General features: G+C 38.3%; 1 protein-coding gene across 3 annotated transcripts in view; it reads right to left on the bottom strand.

Annotated features, from left to right (window-relative positions):
* Cep76 (centrosomal protein 76) overlaps nucleotides 1-20,262 on the bottom strand; it is a 33,640-nt gene that overhangs the window by 11,699 nt on the left and 1,679 nt on the right. For 2 of the 3 annotated variants that reach the window (XM_085699776.2, XM_048419061.3), the window contains exons 3-10: nucleotides 18,209-18,284; nucleotides 17,243-17,467; nucleotides 14,402-14,587; nucleotides 12,276-12,373; nucleotides 8,679-8,807; nucleotides 6,189-6,377; nucleotides 2,938-3,104; nucleotides 1,383-1,716 (exon numbers count right to left, since the gene is read on the bottom strand). In XM_085699776.2, coding sequence (XP_085555902.1) covers nucleotides 1,383-1,716; nucleotides 2,938-3,104; nucleotides 6,189-6,377; nucleotides 8,679-8,807; nucleotides 12,276-12,373; nucleotides 14,402-14,587; nucleotides 17,243-17,467; nucleotides 18,209-18,284 — 1,404 coding nt within the window. The remainder of the gene's footprint in view (nucleotides 1-1,382; nucleotides 1,717-2,937; nucleotides 3,105-6,188; nucleotides 6,378-8,678; nucleotides 8,808-12,275; nucleotides 12,374-14,401; nucleotides 14,588-17,242; nucleotides 17,468-18,208; nucleotides 18,285-20,262) is intronic. The other variant, XM_048419063.3, reaches the window with a different exon arrangement.

The raw sequence follows: 20,262 nt of genomic DNA, 5'->3' as shown, positions 1-20,262 counted from the left end.
AGTGGTGGTGCACTGGAAGAAGTGCTGGGTTCAAGGACAGTTTGGTCTACTCGATGAGTTCCAGGCCAGCTAGAGCAAAGTGACATTTTGTCTCAAAATAAATAAATTTTCAAAAACATAAAACATGCTAATCTCATCCTTTTAATCAGTGCCATCTTGTCTTTAACACCCTTTTTTAAAGGATATCTACACAGCTAATAAACAAGACATCTGATTCTATTATTAAAGGAATACAAATTAAAGCTAGAATGAGGATATAATTTTATGTCAACCCATGTGGAACAGTACACAAGAACAGGGCTGGAGAGGTCACTCAGTAGTTATAGTATTTGTGGTTCTTCTGGAAGACCAAGTTTCAATTCCTAGCACTCACATGGCAGTTTACAGCTCCCTGTTTACTCTCATGGGAATCCGATGCCTTCTTTTGATCGCTGCAGGCATTAAGCACACTTCTGGTGTACATATATACATGCAGGTAAAAACTGTCACATAAAATATATAAATCTTAAAAAGAAAAAAGCCTAGGGGTGGGGACAAAAGGAAATTAACAAAACTTTTAAAAATGTATTGGTTAACTGAAGAAACCATTTCACAAATAGGAAATCCAAACAGTGACATTCAACCACAGTCTGACTGAAGAATGTGAACAAATCTCTAATTCTTGAACCTAGGAGGAAGTAATAACTTTAAAGGTTTGGCAGATTTGTCAGAGTCCCTAGAAATGGAGTGATAGGCTGAGAGCCCCTGGACATGGGTGCTAAGATCTGAACCTGGGTCCTCCGGAACAGCAAGAAATGTTCTTAGCTACTACCCTATCTTTCCATTTGGCAAAGTCTCACAACTATGTCCCGTGATTTCCACCGCAATAATTTCCATAAAAACAGGAACTAGAATAATGAGTGACTACTGGTATTGAACACACTTAAGGAAAAAAAAAAGTTGGGCTGGATAGCTGGCTCAGTGGTTAAGAGGACTTGTTACTCTTGCAGAAGACAGTCCAATTCCCAGTAACCACATGGCAGCTTGTAATTATCCGTGAATCCAGTCTCACGGGATGTAGAAAGTCGCTTTGGACTGGGCACCAGGCATGCAAGTGCCACACATACATACCTACAAGCAAAATACTCATATACATAAAATAATAATTCTAGCCAGGCATGGTGGCACACACCTTTAATCCCAGCATCCAGGAGGCAGAGGCAGGTGGATCTTTGTGAGTTTGAGGCCAGCCTGGTCTACAGATCAAGTTCAAAGACAGACAATGCTACACAGGGAATCCCTGTCTTGAACCCCTCCCCCCACAAAAAAAACCTCAAAAAATAAATTAGAAAGAAATTTAAACACAACAAAAGTATGAAGCTACAACTAATTCTGTTGGTCACCTTTCTGTGCTCTGACACTAGGAGTCTCAGCTGCATTTCGATTTCATTGCTTGTGACTGAGGCGTCAATCGTGGATGCACACAGAGGTGGGAAGGGAGGGAGAGACGTGGTGGCCCCTGGAGCACACACAGACTTAATTGCTTCTTCACTCATGGGTTTCCACTTGGACTCATCATTCAAATCAAATATGCAGGTCTCTACTGCATCCGAGGGTTGACAGTTCCCCAGGAACATCTGATGATTGAAAACACAACCAATTGTTCGATAGGGGTACAATGGTTTGGGCTGTTCAGCAAGTGGAGGTCCATCAGGATTAGTAGGCTTGTGGATGTACCTAAAAGACATCATAATTTTATATGATGAGAATTTAAAAATTATAAAGGCAATTATTATACTAAGCCACAAACAAAACAAAACAAAACAAAACAACCAAAACGATGCTGTAATTACTTGCCAAGACTCAAGTTTGGCCCATGCTTTTGCTCTCTGCATTGTCGCAATCTGATGACTGGGAGTGTTTACTCACTTGCTCATATTTGCGCATGAAGAGGCCAGAGGCTGATATTGCATAGCTATCTATTTTTTTTCCTTGTTTTTAAAGATGGGGTTTTTCCTTGAACCCAGAGCTCACAGCTCTGGATAGACTAGATTGTCTCTACATGCTTAGGACCCTTCTGGCTCCCTACCCAACATCTGGGGATTACAGCACATGTCCACACTCGGGTTTTACATGAGTTCTGTAGGTCTGAATTCATGCTTGACTAGCAAGCACACCACTGAGCTATCTCTTCAGCTCAATTACTCTACCTTATCTGCATGGTACACCTTTAGAAAAATCAAAGTTATGAATCCCTGAGTTCGAGGCCAGTCTGGTCTACACAGTGAGTTCCACAATAGCCAAGGCTACACAAAGAAACCCTGTCTCAAAACAAACAAACAAACAAACAAACAAACAGATGAAAAAAATAGAAAAAAAGGGAAAATGTTCTATGTCTATGATGAAGATCAAGGAAGTTTATCCTAGAGAATATAATAATTAAAACAATTATATATTATTAGGTGTGATTATCCAATATATATTTCCTAATATCATGATAATAAAGAATATTTTAGAAGTACATAGCATTTTCTTAAAGGTCATTTACTTAGTTACATTAAGTAAAAAAGTCTGTAAATTTAGAGTACCAGCCAAACAAGCAAAACTTATATAATTTCAAGATGGCTCAGTGGATAAAGATGCTTGCTGCCAAGCCTCTTGTCCTGAGTTTGAGCTTCAGGGCCCACATGGTAGAAGAAATCAGTTCCGCACATTGTCTTCTGACCCCCAACACTTTGAATCAATAAACAAATAAATTCAAGGCCTCGGGTTTGATCCCCAGCCCAATTACACCTGTGTTTTCTTTAATGTTTAAGAGCTTCTCTATTATCATGTATGATGTCAATGTGTGAATACACACATGCTGTAGCAACACAAGTAGAAGCCAGAGGACAGCCGTTTAGAATCAACTCACTGGCCCTAGATGTGCATTTGACTATCCCTGTGCATTTGACTAACCTGTGCCCTGTTAAACTCTCCCAAAACGTGATGGTCCCATCAGTTCCACAAGTCATAACCCATGCGTGAGGTGCCCCCTTAGCCTTGGTCCCCACACAGACAAAAGCCTCCAGTCCATATCCAAGAAGAAGGCTGCACAGCAGGTTGGCATGGTCTTCACAATCACCCTAGAAGGTAAAGTCAAGTAAGATTAGTATGTATCCACAGCTGCATTAAATAACTAAAAACAACAATAAAAAGTTTCAAGTTTAACTATTAGTCCAATGTTAATTTGAAGCAAGGAGAAAATACGTCAATGTGAAAAGATTCTAAATTACAAGGAACATTTAAAAGATAAAGGGCATGAATAAGCAAGCTGAAAAATATTTCAGAAGGAAATGTAAATAAACAAAAAATGCTCAAATTAAGCAAATGAACTCTAACAGTACATGCATATGATTTTAGGATAGAAAAAAATGCTTAAAAGAACAATTAATAGTAAAATGTTTATTATTAAGATAAATTAAAGATAATTTCCCATCCATTGTCCATATTCTCTCTGCTATGTTACTGTCTTTGGTTTAGTTTTCACATAGGTTCTCACTACATGGCAAAATATGGCCTTTAACTTGCAGTGATCTCTTGTCTCTGCCAGATGCTCGGGTCACTCACAGGCATGTGTCACCATGGCCATCCCTTAGTATACTACTTTTACAACTTAAATATCTTATAAAACTGAGTTGATAGAGTGAGTGCCTCACATGCACAAAGCCTGGGTTCGGTCTCTAGCACACCATAAGCAGGCCATGAAGGTGCATGTCTATAATCCCAGCACACAGGAGGTGGATCAGAAGTTCATTTCAGGCCACACACTATAGGCATATATTATGTTTGTATATACAGATATTTTAAGTATAAAAAGATTATAGGTAACATGCAAAAACAATGATTGAATGTGAAAATTAAGAATTATATATTTTCCCTTAAAATTTATATTCTGGTTCTATGGTTATAATTTCCTTCCCCATCCCACAAACCTTTTTTTGCAATGTTGTAGACTGAACCCAGGGCTGCTCTCCTATTGAGCTATACCCGTATCACACTGTTTAATAGAAACCTTTAGACCCAGTATTTTTTTTTACTAAGATTTTTGTCATAAAAACAAAACTCAAAAATAAAATTTAAAAGGCATTTAATGCAAAAGTTCATTTATAATATCAAAGATTTCAAAGCAAGCAAGGTGTGGGGACTCATGTATTTAGTTCCAGTCTGGTCTACAGAGTGAGTTCCAGAACAGCTAGGACTATACAGAGAAGCCCTTTCATACTTATGGATGGATGGAAGAATCCATCTAAGCATTTTTTTTGGTGCTTTTGTTACGAACATAACATAAAATTCACTTGACACTTTCAGTTAAAGTTTAAGTATTTTTTCTTAAAGATTTATTATTTATTTATTTATTTATTATATATACAGTGTTCTGTCTGTCTGCGTGCTTGCTGGACAGAAGAGGGCACCAGATCTCATTACAGATGGCTGTGAGCCACCATGTGGTTGCTGGGAATTGAACTCAGGACCTCTGGAAGGGCAGTCAGTGCTCTTAACCTCTGAGCCATCTCTTCAGCCCAAGTTTAAGTGTTTTTATGAGTTGCAATTGAGTTCTTTCTCCCCCCCCCCCCCCGATACATACCAAAATTTAAGTCCTTTATTTGGAAACCTTTAGAAATAAGGTGGGTAGAAAGGTGGAGTTCTTGTTTTGGGGATTTGGCAGTAAGGCGCATGCCTTTTAGTCCCAGTACTCAGGGGCAGAGGCTGGTGGATCTCTGTAAGTTCAAAGCTAGTCTGGTCTACAGAGCTAGTTCCAGGACAGTTAGGACTACATAGAGAAATCCTGTCTCAAAAACATTACAAAATAAAAAGCAAACCAAGAAAAACAAAAAACAAACCTTTCCAACTGACAAATCAACCTCTTACTCAAATGTTTCCTCTGCTGTATGAACTGTCCTTGGTGACTGTACAATCTATTTACACGACCACCAACAAAATGATTATAAGACAGCAGCAGGGGAAGAAACTTGTCTGCTCCAGTTTCACTGACAGTAAATGGTAAAAGCAGTCTTACTTGTGCACTATATTAGTAACATTTTTAGAGTTTAGAAGATTAGGAATCATCCCATATTCTAAGTTAAACTACTGAAACCATTAAAAGTTTATTGGTTCAGCAGTTAAGAGCCCTGGCTGCTAGTCCAGAGGACTTGGGTTCTCTAATGTCACTTCCAGGGAATTTGATGCCCTCTTCTGGCCTCTGTAAATACTACATACATGTCATGCACATAAAAACATGCAGGCAAAACACCAATACACAGTGAAGAAAAATGAATACCATGAAATCCAAGAATTTCTCTCATAATTATTGTTTATAGATTTTTGCTCCTTTATTTTTTTTTTTTTGTTTTTTTGAGACAGGGTTTCTCTGTGTAGTCCTAGCTGTTCTGGAACTCACTCTGTAGACCAGGCTGGTTCCGAATTTAAAAAAAAAATCTACCTGCACCTGCCTCTCGAGTGTTGTTGGGATTAAAGGCCTGTACCACCACTACCCAGCTAAGACTTTTGCTCTTTTTTGAGATAGTTTCACTATGCAGCCTAGACTTGAGCTGGAACTTGCTATGTACACTAGGCTAACCCCATAGTTACAAGGTCTCACTACATAGCACAGACAGGCCTGGAGCTTCCTGTTGTCCAGACTGGCCTTGAAACCACCTTTTGCCTTAGCTTTCCAAGTGCTGGAATCACAGGCATGAGCAACACATTGAGCGCTATGACTTTGTTTCTGACAAATAGGTCTGAGATTCTATCTTAAAGGAATAACATTCTTTATGTTAAATATGAAATTTCACCGGGTGGCGGTGGCACACACCTTTAACCCCCAGCACTCGGGAGGCAGAGGCAGGTGGATCACTGTGAGTTCGAGACCAGCATGGTCTACAAGAGCTAGTTCCAGGACAGGTTCCAAAGCTACAGAGAAACCCTGTTTTAAAACACTAAAAACAAACAAACAAACAAATAAATAAATAAATAAATGGAATTTCATGCAAAAATAAAGATGGTAGGATTTAAGTGCTGATATGTAAATGTCACAGATAACAGTGGTAAGATTTGACTTGTTCAAATTGGTAATAAGTACGTTTTCAAGTAAATTCTTTTATAAGCATGCTAAAAATCAAAACTACTTATGATAATGGATACTGCTATTTGTTACGTGTATATGATACCTTGTTCCTACAGAGAAAAGCCAGCAGAGTGCACCACTGCTCCTGTTTGCCACCTCCTCCAATAACAGGGGCTCGTTCATAACCAAGAACATTAACAAATCGTGCTGCTTGCCTCGGAGTATCCAGAAGCCGTCCAGCTCGAAGTGGTTTAACATAGGAACAGACTGGTCTATTTATTCCATTTTCATCCTGGAGGAAGAAGGGGAAAATATTATCTGCAACAAGTTAGTCATCCCAAGAGTCACATCTTTCTATTACACTGTAGATAATTCCGGGCACTATTTACTGAGTGCATAACTTGCATCTATGCATCTAGCACTAGGCTACTAACTTCTTTTAAATTCTTTTTTGTTTTGTTTTTTTTTTAATATTTATTTATTTTATCATGTATACAATATTCTGTCTGCATGTATGCCTGTAGTCCAGAAGAGGGCACCAGACCTCATTACAGATGGTTGTGAGCCACCATGTGGTTGCTGGGAATTGAATTCAGGACCTTCGGAAGAGCAGACAATGCTCTTAACCGCTGAGCCATCTCTCCAGCCCTTAAATTCTTATAAAGTCTATTTTACTCTCATTTCATAAATGAAACAAACTACAGCTGTTATACAATGGACCCAGGATTTTGTTTTGTTTTGTTTTGTTTTGTAAGACAGGAGTGTAGCCCTAGCTATCTTGGAACTTGCACTGTAGAACAGGCTGGCCTCGAACTCAGAGATCACTTGCCTTTGCCACCTGAGTGTTGGGATCAAAGGTATGCCCCGAAGCCAGGGTTTTTAAGGTCTAAGCTATCTGACTCCAAAGCTTGTGCTACTCAAGAACGGCTCTGAAAAAGGGTCAGCAGGCAGACTAAAGGAAGGAAAGGGATCTAAATCTAAGATGAAATAATCTTTCATATTATCACACAGAACTTTATATCCAGACAAAATATTAAAATAGTTTTGACTGATTGACGATAGTCAATTGAAAGTAGAATTTGAAAAACATTTTAGGAAAATACCATATATTCTAAACACAGGATGCATCTTATGATTTTATATTTTATTTTATTTTTGAGACAGGGTCTCATCATGTGCAGCCTTGGCTGGCCTAGAACTGTGAAGACCTAGCTGGCCTTGAACTCATCACCCTGCTTCTGCCTCTCAAGTGTCAGGAATAAAGGTGTGTGCTACCATGCCCTGAAGGGAATGCATGTTAACAATTATGCTGAATAACTACTAAGAATGCAAAGCTGTCTGACAATTGCCTACCACCATATTTTTAGAATTGGTATTAACAAACCCTACATTTTTCTTAACATTGTGATTACTAATATAGCAAAGTGAAGGAGCCACTTGTGATGAAATTTTGGAAATGATATAAAATGCTCTGATAGAATAAAACCTAACTCAGGCAATAGAAACACTACTGCTCAATTTTTAGAAACGCTGCTGTACTTCTACATAGCACTTGCCCAATACAATCCCATACCTTAGCAAGGACAATACTATGTAAAGTTCGAAGCAATATTTCTCCTTTACGCCAATGCTAAGTTAGGGCTCTTATTGCCAAGCTCCCTATCTAGAAATGAAGCTATCTGTAGTTTGTTCCAATGATTAGGGAATGTAATGTACATGACTGCTATCATCTGAAATACTTATGTCAAAATAATCTAACACCGCACAGAAACGACATAAACTATTTGATCTGTTCCTCAGAAGTTATACCTATACACTAATAGAAACTATACTTTAGACTAGTAAAATGGAGCATGTACTATTTCTTGAATGGGCAGTCACTGCTCCAGTGAGCCACCTGATTGCAAAGGTAAACAGCTAATATCCCTTAGTGTATTATGTTGCTAAGGCACAACAGGGCAGGTCAGCTGTATTAACGGCACTTTCAACCTAACAACATGTTCATAAACGTGAACCTGCGCTGTGAGTCAAGGTGCATCTGTAGCTGAAATTGTGCAGTTAAATATTCCTGGTCACTGGCTTAGAAATATTGGTTATACACAATTAATGCACTTAGTATTGTTTTAAAAATACTTTATGTATTATTTTTACTAGTATGTGTATGTAATGTGTGTGATCATGTGCACAGGTCAGAGAACAACTCTGTGGACCTTTACATTTCTATGAATTCTGGGGTTGAACTCAGGCTGCCAGTTTGCACAGCAAATGCTTTACTCACTGAGCCGATTCAATGGCAACCAGTACTGTTTTTTGCTTTGTTTTGTAAAAACTAAGAAACACAATGTACATCTAGAGCCCCTGTTCTGCATTGGGGCTAAATTTGCATATAAGCCATAAAGTATACAAATTTTTAATCAATATTAAATATCATAAAAAGGTATATTCCAAGTTTAAAAAAAAGTATTATGCAATTGATGTAGCAAATAAAAGATAACTATTTTAGAAATCAACTTTCATCTGGGGAATGTAAACATTTTTCAAAAGCAAATTAGATATCAAACACAAGGATGAAACTTTCTAACAATTTACAAACCTGTGCAAAAATCTTTACCAGCCGTGAATTGTGTGAGGGTCGAATTTGCAAATACTCTCTCCACCACTGCTTAGCATACACCAGAAATAATCGTTCTTTCTCTGCAGTTTTCTGACGTTCTAAGGCAAGCTTGATTAAAAAAAAAATTAAATTTTTATAAAATTTCGTAAATTACTAAAACAATCTACTGTTCTCAATTCCTGCTACCATATTAACCTGAACTATCATTGACTTATTTGCAAACAAGTCACCATTTCCTAGATTTTATAACCACTTCAATAATCCATACAATACTCTCTAAGTGGCCCTTTCCTGCACAAAATGCAGATTTTTAAATAATAAAGCAGGTCAATCACCTTCTACCATACTGAAAACTACCTGCCTGAGTATTCTGACTCTGGCCTGGTCTCATTTTCTCTTTCCTATCCATACAAGCCTTTGCTCAAGAGTGCTGCTCCCACTATCTGGAACATATAGGCCCAATTTTGGAATTACTAATACTAATGTTTCTTGCAGTTCAGATATCACTCTACCATAGTCACATGACCTAAATTGGCCTTCCAGTAACTATTCTAACACATATCACCCTGCAGTAATTTTTCCATTTAACACTTTCTGCCTCTGGCATTTTGTTTACTCACTATTTCCAGACTCCTAAAAATAAGCTGTTGTAAATCTACAATTCATGAACCCTTGGGTTCAATTCTCAACTCAAAACAACAACAAACTTTGACCCAGACCCTCCTGTTTCAAAACAGCAACAACAACAAAAAAAAACCCAATAAAATAAATTCTAATTAAAATAATTATTTGAGCCAGGTGATGGTGACATGCACCTTTAATACCAGCACTTGAGAGGCAGAGGCAGAGGCAGAGGCAGAGGCAGGGGGATAGATCTCTGAGTTCAAGAACAACCTGATCTACAGAGGGCATCCCAGGACAGCCAGGGGTACACAGAGAAATCCATTCTTAAAAAAATAAAATAATTTGTTTATATTTTATATAGCTTTATAAATAATATATACACACATACACGATAATAATAAAAATTTAAAGGGCTATGCCTATAATTCAGTGGCAGAGTGCTTATCTATCATGCATAGGGCCCTCAATTCAATCTCTAGGATAGCAAATAGGTAAAATATATTTCTTAAAGTAAAAGAGCAATAAAATTAAGAAATAACAAGACTCTATTGCCTAGCATATTGCAAGGTCCTGGGGTTTGATGCCCAGTATAGAGGGGATGGGTGGAAGAAAGGAAGGGAAAAGGAGAGGAAGAAAGTCCAAGACTATCCAAGACTAAAGTACTGGAGAGTATAAAGTATAAAGTACTAAAGTTAAGGAGAAATACTCCACAAGACAGCAGAGAGCCACAGCTGCAACAGAAACCCAACGAAACAGAAATCCAACTCAAGGGACTGAGAAATCTGTTGATCTTATAAAATCCAGGAAGTAACTAGTGAGACCTGACAGTGGAGTTAGGAGAGTATCAGGGCTATGCAGCCTCGCCTAAGATCAGCGTATGTATGAATGACTGTCCAACAGGTCCCTGAACAAAGCAAAGCCCACGGAGGCCATCTCTCACTGGGCAAAGACCAGTGGACTGTGGGGTAGTTCAGGACACCACTGGATTCACACGGCTTGCAGGCTCGTTTCTCTTTCATTGTGTTGTTGATTCTTTTGGCAGTTTTCAGTTTCACTCTGTCAGTCACACATGGGACAGCTGTAATTTTCCCTTATAATTCCATTCTTTCTCAAATGTTCCCCTAAGATTCAGCAGAGGGTTAATGCTTCTCAAATTCTGGTATGGGAGGTCCTTCTGTCTATGTGTTACTTTTATTGGTTAATGAATAAAGAAACTATCTTGGCCTGTGATAGGGCAAAAGACCAGAGCTAGGAACGAAAAACTAAAAGTGAATTCTGGGAAAAAGGAAGTGGGGTAAGGGAGAAGCCATGGAGCTGAAACTTTGCCAGTAAGCCACTGCCATGTGGTAATACACAGATTAATGGAGATGGCTTAATTAATATGTAAGAGTTAGCCAATAAGAAGCTAGAGCTAATGGGCCAAGCAGTGATTTAAATAACGTGGTTTCTGTGTGATTACTACAGGGTTGAGCAGCCGGGAACAAATAAGCAGCCTCTCCCCTCCAACAAAATTCATTATCTTGAATTACAAACTGCAATTCCTAACCCTGAGAACTTTTCTGACTCAATAGAGAAAAAAATGCAATCAAAATATAGGATGAATATATCCACATTAACCATACACAGGAGAGAGAGAGAGAGAGAGAGAGAGAGAGAGAGAGAGAGAGAGAGAGAGAGAATGTATAAAGTGGTGGAAGAAGAATAGTATGGTGAGATATGAAAGGAATGCCTTATCAAAGTCTGCCTCTTACAGAGACTGAGATAAATAGCACCCTCTTATAGATCAGGTAACTATATAAAAGCATATCTTTTTTCTTTTCTTTTCTTTTCTTTTCTTTTCTTTCTTTCTTTCTTTTTTTGAGATAGGATTTCTCCGTGTAGCCTTGGCTATCCTGGAACTTGAACTCAGAGATCCACCTACCTCTGTCTCTTGAGTGCTGGGATTAAAGACAAGAGCCACCATGCACAATATAAAGTCATATCTGACAAATAAGAAAACAATTGCTTGGATTCAAATATTGTTCTTCTTAGAGCAATGTACCCATGGCTCTAACCTTTTACTCTGTAACTGAAGGAGCTGTCAGCTGGCATAAGTGCTGCAAGAACAGGATGTGCCTACCTTGAAATTAAGTCTAGAATGAGGTTATGTAGGATGAGAAAATGTGTTTGGGGGAGCATAAAGGGGGGCAAGGGAGCTCTTATGATGACTTCGATGTAATTCTTAGTAGTCAAAAATAGAAGCTAATAATAAAGCTGTTTATGTAAGCCTGGCGAAACAAGCTCTGTGAAAGTATAAAGACAGCTCAAAGTATTCAGGGCCACTCGTGTGCAATACATCTGGTGGTCAAATTTTTCCTTGCACCCCTTCCCATTTCAGGACTTGAGCCAAGGCTGGATTCCAGCAGGAGAGAAAGTCTCCCCATGCATTCTACAGAGGATTACACAAAAACCAAGCTCTCAGGAAATGTCTATGAAATGAGGGTGGTTCAGCAGGCAAAGGTATCTACCCCAAAAGCCTAATAACCTCAGCTTGACTGCTGGAACGCACATGGTGGAATGGCGGCACCCACTCCTGGAAGCTATACAGTAGCACAGCACACATTTACCCACCCACTCCCAATGCACAGAAAACACAAGCAAATGCAATAAAACTTTTAAAAATACCTCCCCACGATGCTCCTCCTATGTCCTTCAGCTTTAGGTCTCTCCCCCATCACACTTGCGGTCCTACAGTGTGATCAACCCAGGGCCTCGTATATGCTTAGCAAACACTACTACTGCTTCACCAGCCCAAGCTTTAAAATTCTTTTCCCATCCCTTTCGGCAAAGTTTTAGTACAAATCTAAACAGGAATGTATTATATATATTTTTTTTTTCGAAAAAAGAAATAGTTTGTAGAGTAAATATTTCCTACAACTAAAGCAAATGTACAAAGAAGAAAAGCTGGCTTACCTGTGTGTTCACTACTTCTTGAGATAGTGTTTGGTTGAGTGGTGGGTACATTTCAAGTTTTATATTTAAAATTCCCACAGAAACTTTTGATTCTGTGCCTATAAAAACAAATAAATTTTCAACTTAAAAACTTTATTTAAAATGTAGAACTTTCAAGACTATACCAAAATACTTTAGGAGTAAGGTGTTTTATCACCTAAGTAGAGAGTTAATACTCAACATTACACTTAATAGTCATATTAAAAATGAATCAAAATTCTTAAAATGATTTTTACTTTTTACTAAAGCATGTACTTTAACATTAAATATATTCTTAGCTTTCTAAAGCACTTTAAGGAACTCTTCTGACCTCATAAATTTGGAATTCTTAAATTTTAAAAATTCTTAAATTTTTAAGTACATAATTCTAACTAGACATTACATTAAGTACAAAACCAAAGCAATTGTTAAGAACCTGTTCTGTCTCAATGAAAATCAGAATGCATTCGTACTTTTTACTATATACAGTAATTCCATCTACCCTTTCTTATCACATCATTTAGTATTTTTTAAGCAAATTGGCATATACTTATTTCCAGGTCATTGTTATGATTACCACGTTAGGCCTATTTTTGTTGTTTGATTTTCAATTTTTTATTTTACAGTTATGAGTGTTTGCATGAATATCTACCCGTGCACCCTGTGCACCTTATGCATGCAGTGCCCTTGAAGGCCAGTTCCCCAGGGACTGCAGTTAACTACAGTCAGTAGTGAGCCACTATGTGGGTGCTGTATATTGAATGTGGGTCCTCTAGAAAAACAGTCGGTGCTCTCAACCACTGAGCCATCTCTCCAGGCCCAGGTCTATCTATTTTTGAAGACAAAGAAATCACTTTTAAAAACAAATTTCATGTGTAAAGAGAACTTTTATTTAAGTTCTTATTTAAATACAGATATATTTTGAGTCTGACTTAAATTCCAAATTACTAAGGGCTTACTGACCAAATTTAGCTTTTCTTTCTTTTCTTTGTATGTGTGCACACACATTATGTAAATGGCTTTGCCCACTCACATGTGTGGATACCAGAGGCTGAAGTTGGGTCCCTTCTACTAAATTACACTCAGCCTTAGATTTTGAGACAAACTCTCTCACTGAATCTGGAGCTCACCAAAGCTGGAGCTCACCAATTAGCTGGACTGGCTGGGCAGTGTGCTCTCAGGATCTGCATGTCTTCACTGCCATCAAGGGTTGGGGTTATAGATGCATGTCACCATGCCCAGCCTTTTATGTGGGTGCTAGGGGTACAAACTCACTTCTTGCCACCTGTGCAGCATCTTACTCACTGAGCTATCACGTTAGCCCCACGTTCAACTTGTATGGATAAGTTGTAACAACAATGCAATTCCACAATATGGTATAGTTAAAACATTAGTAGATCTTTGTTTCATTTGTTTTATGGGCTAACATATATTACAAAGTAGGCAGTAAGCAAAAGAAGGAAATAATAAGATAATGTACAACCTCTGCCTTGTATTATTCATTGCTACTGACAATGAACAAGTTATCACCTTTCAAATGTTAACTCTCCACTGTAAGGGACTAGAGGAACATCTACTCATTCACCAATAATCGTTGATATGAAGGTGGCACGACGGTATAGCCAATAATCGTAGCATGAGGCAGCCAACTGTTCTATATAGGGAACTCAAGGACAACCCAGGACACACTGTGAGATTCCATCCACAAACAAAAACAAAATAACCCACTGTAGTGATGGTGATGTACTGTACTCTGGGGCACAGACAAAAGCAGCTTATGCAAACACATATTCATGTGTTTAAAAAAAAAATCCTGTTTTTTTTAAACCTCATATTTATTTAACAACAACAAAAAAAAATGTTGAACCTCCAAAATCTCTATTCATTTTCCAATGGGGGAAAAAAAATCCTTAGGATAAGCCAGACTGGCTCTAAAGAACTATGGTGGCATTATTCTTCCTGATTATTTCCTAAGAAAACTCACTACTGAAATTCTCATGAAGGTCTGTCTTAAGGTCTCCCTCCTGTAAAGCCCTTCAGATGACATAAAATGTATTTACAAATAATCAGTATTTATAAAAAGGTGAGAGTGCAACTAATCATCATACCTACACCCATAAGTTCCACGGTCAGATTGGTCACTCCATTTTCTGAGCCCAAAACTGATCTCCATTCCAGAAAATAGGAAGCCACTAGAGTGGTCTCACCAAATATGTCTGTTTTGATCAGCACCATATGAATTGGATCACTTATCGATAACATTGTTGTTGAATCAGCCATTCTAGTTCCATCACCTAGCAACACAAACCAAAGGAAAAAATATACTATATTACATATTACTTAGGAACACAGAATCATTTCACAAGCTGAGGATGTAGCTAAGTGGTAGTGATTGCCTAGCATGCCCAAGGCCTTGAATTCCATACCCAGCATCAAGAGTACATGTGTGCACACATGAGCACTCAGGTATACACACACACACACCACACACACACACACACACACACTTTTACTGAAAAGTATACTAAATAATCATATATACAATGAAATAATTTGGTGATATCTCTGAAAGTATGCCAGGATCGGGGGAAAACACCATGCCATTTCTGTGACTGATGTTTGACAGGACTGACAGAATAGGACGAGTTATTTAGAAGTTATTTAGTTATGTTATTGACAGTAGTGCTTTCTGACCCATAAAAAGTTTATTTTTCAAAAAAATGTATTATATTACATGGCACTACAAAAGAAAAGGCCATCAGCTAGGTGAGGCGGCACACACCTTCATTCTCAGCACTCTGGAAGTAGAAGTGAAAGAATCTGTGAGTTCAAGACCAGCCAGAGCTACACAGTGAGATCCATCTCAAAAAAACACATACACACCAAAAAGAGAAACCTAAAAATCCAGGGGGCTGGACAGATGGCTCAGTGGCTAATAGCAGTTGTTCTTGCAGAGGATATTTGTTCAATTCTCGGCACGGACATGGTAGCTTACAACCCTCTGCAGTTCCAGGGATCTCATGTCCTTTCCTAGCATCTGTAGGCACTGCACATTGGGCACAAACATACATACATGCAGGCACAACACCTATACACATAAAAATAAATATTAAAATAAACACATATGTCATCATTAATCCTCAAATAACATTCATTCTTTAACTCCAGAAATTATTACAGTATTTTCTATATAAATCTGAAAGATCCAGGGTCCAAGGAGATAGCTCAATGGTTAAAATATATGCAGTACAATAAAGAGGACGAGAGTTCAGATCCTCAGAACTCACATAAATGCCAGATGTTTGATGCCCCTACCTCTACCTCCCAAGTGCTGGGATTAAAGGTATGTGCCACAACTGCCAAGCCCATTAACAATTTTGTTTTCTTTTTTTCATTTTGGTTTTTCTAGACAGGATTTCTCTGTGTAGCAGTCCTAGCTGTCCTAGAACTAGCTCTGTAGACCAGCCTGGCCTGGAACTCACAGAGCTCCACCTGCCTCAGACTGAATTCTGGAACTAAAAGCATGGCCCACTGCCACCTGGTGTTCATTAACATTTGGAAAGTTTTGGTGTGTGCCTATGTGTACATGTGTGGAATATGCACGCACCACAGCACTTATATGGAAGTCAAGGACAACTTGCAGGAGTTGGTTCTCTCCTTCCACTGCATGAATTTTGGAACCAAACTCAGACCACCAGGCTTGTACATCAGGCTTCATCTGCTAAAACCATCTTCTCAGCCACCACCCCCCATTAGCATTTTCTTTCTCTTTTCTAGGTTTTTTTGGTTTTTCAAGACAGAGTTTCTCTGTGTAGTACTGGTTGTCCCTGGCTGACCTCAAACTCAAAGATCCACCTGTCTCTCCCTCCCAAGGACTGGGATTAAATGCTTGCCACTAGGCTGTCCTCCCTATAAAAATGTTAACAGCCTACAGAGTGAGTTCTACAATAGCCAGGTCTACAGAGAGAAATCCTATACTGAAAAAAAAAAACAAAAACCCAAACAACAACAAAAAAATTTTTTTATAGGAAGAAATAAAAAAATCACAAAGGACTAGGCTTAGTTTGTAGAGTTCTTGACTATAAGGTTTGTCTTCAGCATCATCAGGCAGGCAAATATCAGTGAGTTCAAGGCCAGTCTGGTCTACATACAAAGTGAGTTCCAGGACAGCAAGAATTGTCATACAGAGAAAACCTGTCTCAAAAAAACCAAAAACTTTGAGGTATCTTTAAAAGGCACTAAATTATTTAGGTGGACTTCTGCAATTTTGATTGCTTTATGGCTTTAGGTTGATGAGTAAAATATATCTAATACATTGATACATTGTATAAACTTTGACTTTTTTAAATATTATTTATTTATTATGTATACAAGGGCACCAGACCTCATTACAGATGGTTGTGAGCCACCATGTGGTTGCTGGGAACTGAACACAGGACCTCTGGAAGAGCAGACATCTCTCCAGTTCAACTTTGACTTTCTTTATGTTTTGTGTTTTTGAGATGTGGTCTCACTAATGTTGCCCAGGCTGGCCTCCAACTTGAAATCCTCCTGACTGAGCTCACCCTGCTGCTTAAACCTCCCATTTAATAGAATTATAACCATGAACTACCACAACCAGATTCAAACTTTAAATTACAAAACTGAGTGTGGTGACACACACTTGTAACTCCAGTTCTTGAAGGTACAAAAGACCGTACATGACAGATATGAGCAATTAACTTAAACTAAAGATACTTATCTATCATAATCAATCTCTTTCCTCCCCCACCCTGCAAGGTCTGTCTCGCTATGGAACTCATTGATCTGACTGCCTCTGTGCTGAAAGCTGGGATTAAAAGTTGAGCCATCAGGCCGGGTTGACAATCTCTCTATAGCAGAAGCCACTGCAGTTGTTCTGCAACAAAAAGCAAACAAAGGTAGCTAGGTATATCATTATAGTTTCTTACCTAAACTTTCTCTGTGAACTTCAAGCAAAAAGCCGTCATGAAAATCGGGTTCACAAGCACATGGAACAGGTTTTGAACGAAAGCGCTGGTTCCGATAATGTAAACATAAAGTAAAAGTTGAACAAACTTGTCCTGGTAAAGGCTCCGGTTCTTGCAGATGTTCCAAGAAAGCTTTTCCACCCAAAACCTGAAGGTAAAGATACCTCCGTGTTGGATCAATATTAGCTGCAAAGTGTAGCAATATATGAGGAAACTGCCAATAACTGAATGAGTGTGATCAAGACATTAGAAACAACGTGACAGAAATAAAGACTTTGACATAAATAAATCGCCAAATTTACTATGTAGCAGAATCATTTGCGTTATGGTAAGGAGAAATGTATGATATTCTTTACTAAATTTATAGTCTTGATGTGACTGAGAGAATCAAAGCCAAGGTCAGGTGTATCTTTGCTTTTTAGCTGTTTATTAAGCATATAATCACCTCCACAAACTAACTGAAATCATTATCAACTTAGTAATCATATTTGTCAAATATTTCACCACTAAAAAAGCAAGCATATACAGTTTTCATTCGTTGTTTTTGGGATAGGGTCTCTCTGTGTATTCCTGACTGTACTGAAACTCACTATATATACCTGGCCAGCCTCAAACTCACAGATATTCACCTGCCTCTGCCTCCCAAGTGCTGGAATTAAAGGTGGTATACCACTAGTTCTTATAAAATGTATCATTAGGACATAGAAATCAATGCTCCTTATTTTGGTTCAATAGTACTATATAGTATATCATTTACTTTATAAAAAATGGTATCTAAGTTTTAGGTAAACTAATGACAAATTTTAAGTATTTCATTTTGAAAAGAAAAACGTGAAATCTTTTCTATCAAATGCCAAACACTATAGCATGTCCATTATCAATCACCACAAACAAGTTTATGTTAAAAATATTTATGTATATACATACTTTTTTTTAATGTTGATTGCTTATCAAAAGCAACAGCTTGCTTTGGAGAAGAGAGTTCTTGATCAACAACACTCTCCTAGAAAAGCAGAGAAAAATACAAATTAGAAAATAAGAATTCTAGTTAAGAAGATAGCAATGGCAGAACAAAACACTATAGGATCAGGCTCCTTCATAAAGAAGAGCAAGAGATTAGATCACACTGCCTCCAAAAGTAAAACCATACAGATTGGAAACAAATCAAAGCCTTTTTTTCACTAGTCTAATTAAAATTAAAATAGCTGCATAAGGGGCTTGAGAGATGGCTCAGAGGGTAAGAGCACTGGCTGCCCGGCCAGAAGTCCTGAGTTCAGTTCTCTGCAACCACATTTCTAGTGCTTTCTTCTGCAGAACACTGTATACATAATAAATAAAAAATAGCTGCATAAAAGAGATCTAACTGATAAGAGTCTAAAATGAAGGGATTAATTGTCTTAATTTAAATCTTGCCATTCACATTTTTTTAAAAGATTTATTTATTATGCATACAACATTCTGCCTCCATGTATGCCCGCACGCCAGAGGAGGGTGCCAGATCTCATTAAAGATGGTTGTGAGCAACCATGTGGTTGCTGGGAATTGAACTCAGGACCTCTGGAAGAGCAGGCAATGCTCTTAACCACTGAGCCATCTCTCCAGCCCCCACAATTTTTTTTAAATTGTTTTTGTTATTGTAGTCTTGCAGGTTTTTTAAAAATATTTATTTATTTATTTATTTATTTATTATGTATACAGTATTCTGTCTGTGTGTATGCCTGAAGGCCAGAAGGGAGCACCAGACCTCATTACAGATGGTTGTGAGCCACCATGTGGTTGCTGGAAATTGAACTCAGGACCTTTGGAAGAGCAGGCAATGCTCTTAACCACTGAGCCATCTCTCCAGCCCCCCAGGTTTTTTTCTATGTAGCCCTGACTGTCCTGAGGGTCTCTATGAAGACCAGACTGGCCTCCAACTGACAGAGGTCTGTCTACCTCCAGAGTGTTGGAACTAAAGGTGTGTATCACCAAGCCTGGTCTTAAAAACAAACCGTTACCTTAAACAAGGTTAAATTTCTTTTAAACCCTATATAACATTTGGGTGCTAGTAACAGTGGTATGCACCATTACTACCAACACTTAGGAGGCAGAGGTAGGCAGATCTCTGAGCGCAAGGCCAGCCTTGTCTACTTTGTAGGTTCCAGGACAGTCAGAGCTATATAGTGAGATACTGTCTCAAAAAAAAAAAAAAAAGAAAGAAAAAAGAAAAGAAAAAAATAATCCAAAAACATTCCACCAGGAATCAATTTTTTAAAAAGTAACAATTGGTCACCTGATGGCGGTACATACCTTTAATTCCAGGACTTGGAAGGCAGAGGAAGGCAGCTCTCCCTGTTCAAGGACAGCCTGGTCTACAGAGCAAGTTCAAAGACAGCCAGAATTACAGAGAAACCTTGTCTCGAAAAACAAAACAAAATCAAACAAATAAAAATATAAGAAGTAACATTCATAAAGCAGAGGCTGTTAATAGGCCAGTTTTTATAACAAACCTAAAAACCCAAATCTTTTGATGACAGAGTATTAAAGTACCCAATTCTCTAGGGTGTGAGTTCATCCTATTTTTAATAGGATATTATTCCTGTATTGAGGCCACAGTTTCTCATTATTGCCTCATTTTCAAAATAAGGTCTACTTACTGAGTGCACCAGGATACATCCCACTACTGACCTATTTGTACGGAGATTTGAGGGGTTTATGTAGTCATTCTTTTCTTAAGGAATTTTCTAAGTGTATTTGTTTTAAAAAAACAGACCTAACTGAATAAATGACAGATCCACAGAGTAACAGGAGGAGTTTCTGCCACTTCAGAGAAAGGAAGATGTGTGTACCTCCCATCCCATCAGCACTATCTGCCAACTCATGGTGGGGCCCACTTAAAACCTTAGAAAAGGAGCTGGGCTGTCATGGCACATGTCTTTAATCCCAGCAGTCAGGATCTGAGTTCAAGGCTAGCCTGCTCTATGTAGCAAATTTCAGGACAA

This window comes from Myodes glareolus, chromosome 13, assembly GCF_982192425.1.
Source record: "Myodes glareolus chromosome 13, mMyoGla1.1, whole genome shotgun sequence".
NCBI lineage: Eukaryota > Metazoa > Chordata > Mammalia > Rodentia > Cricetidae > Myodes > Myodes glareolus.
Note: the sequence above shows the minus strand (reverse complement) of the source record. Positions and strands in the feature narration are given on the sequence as shown.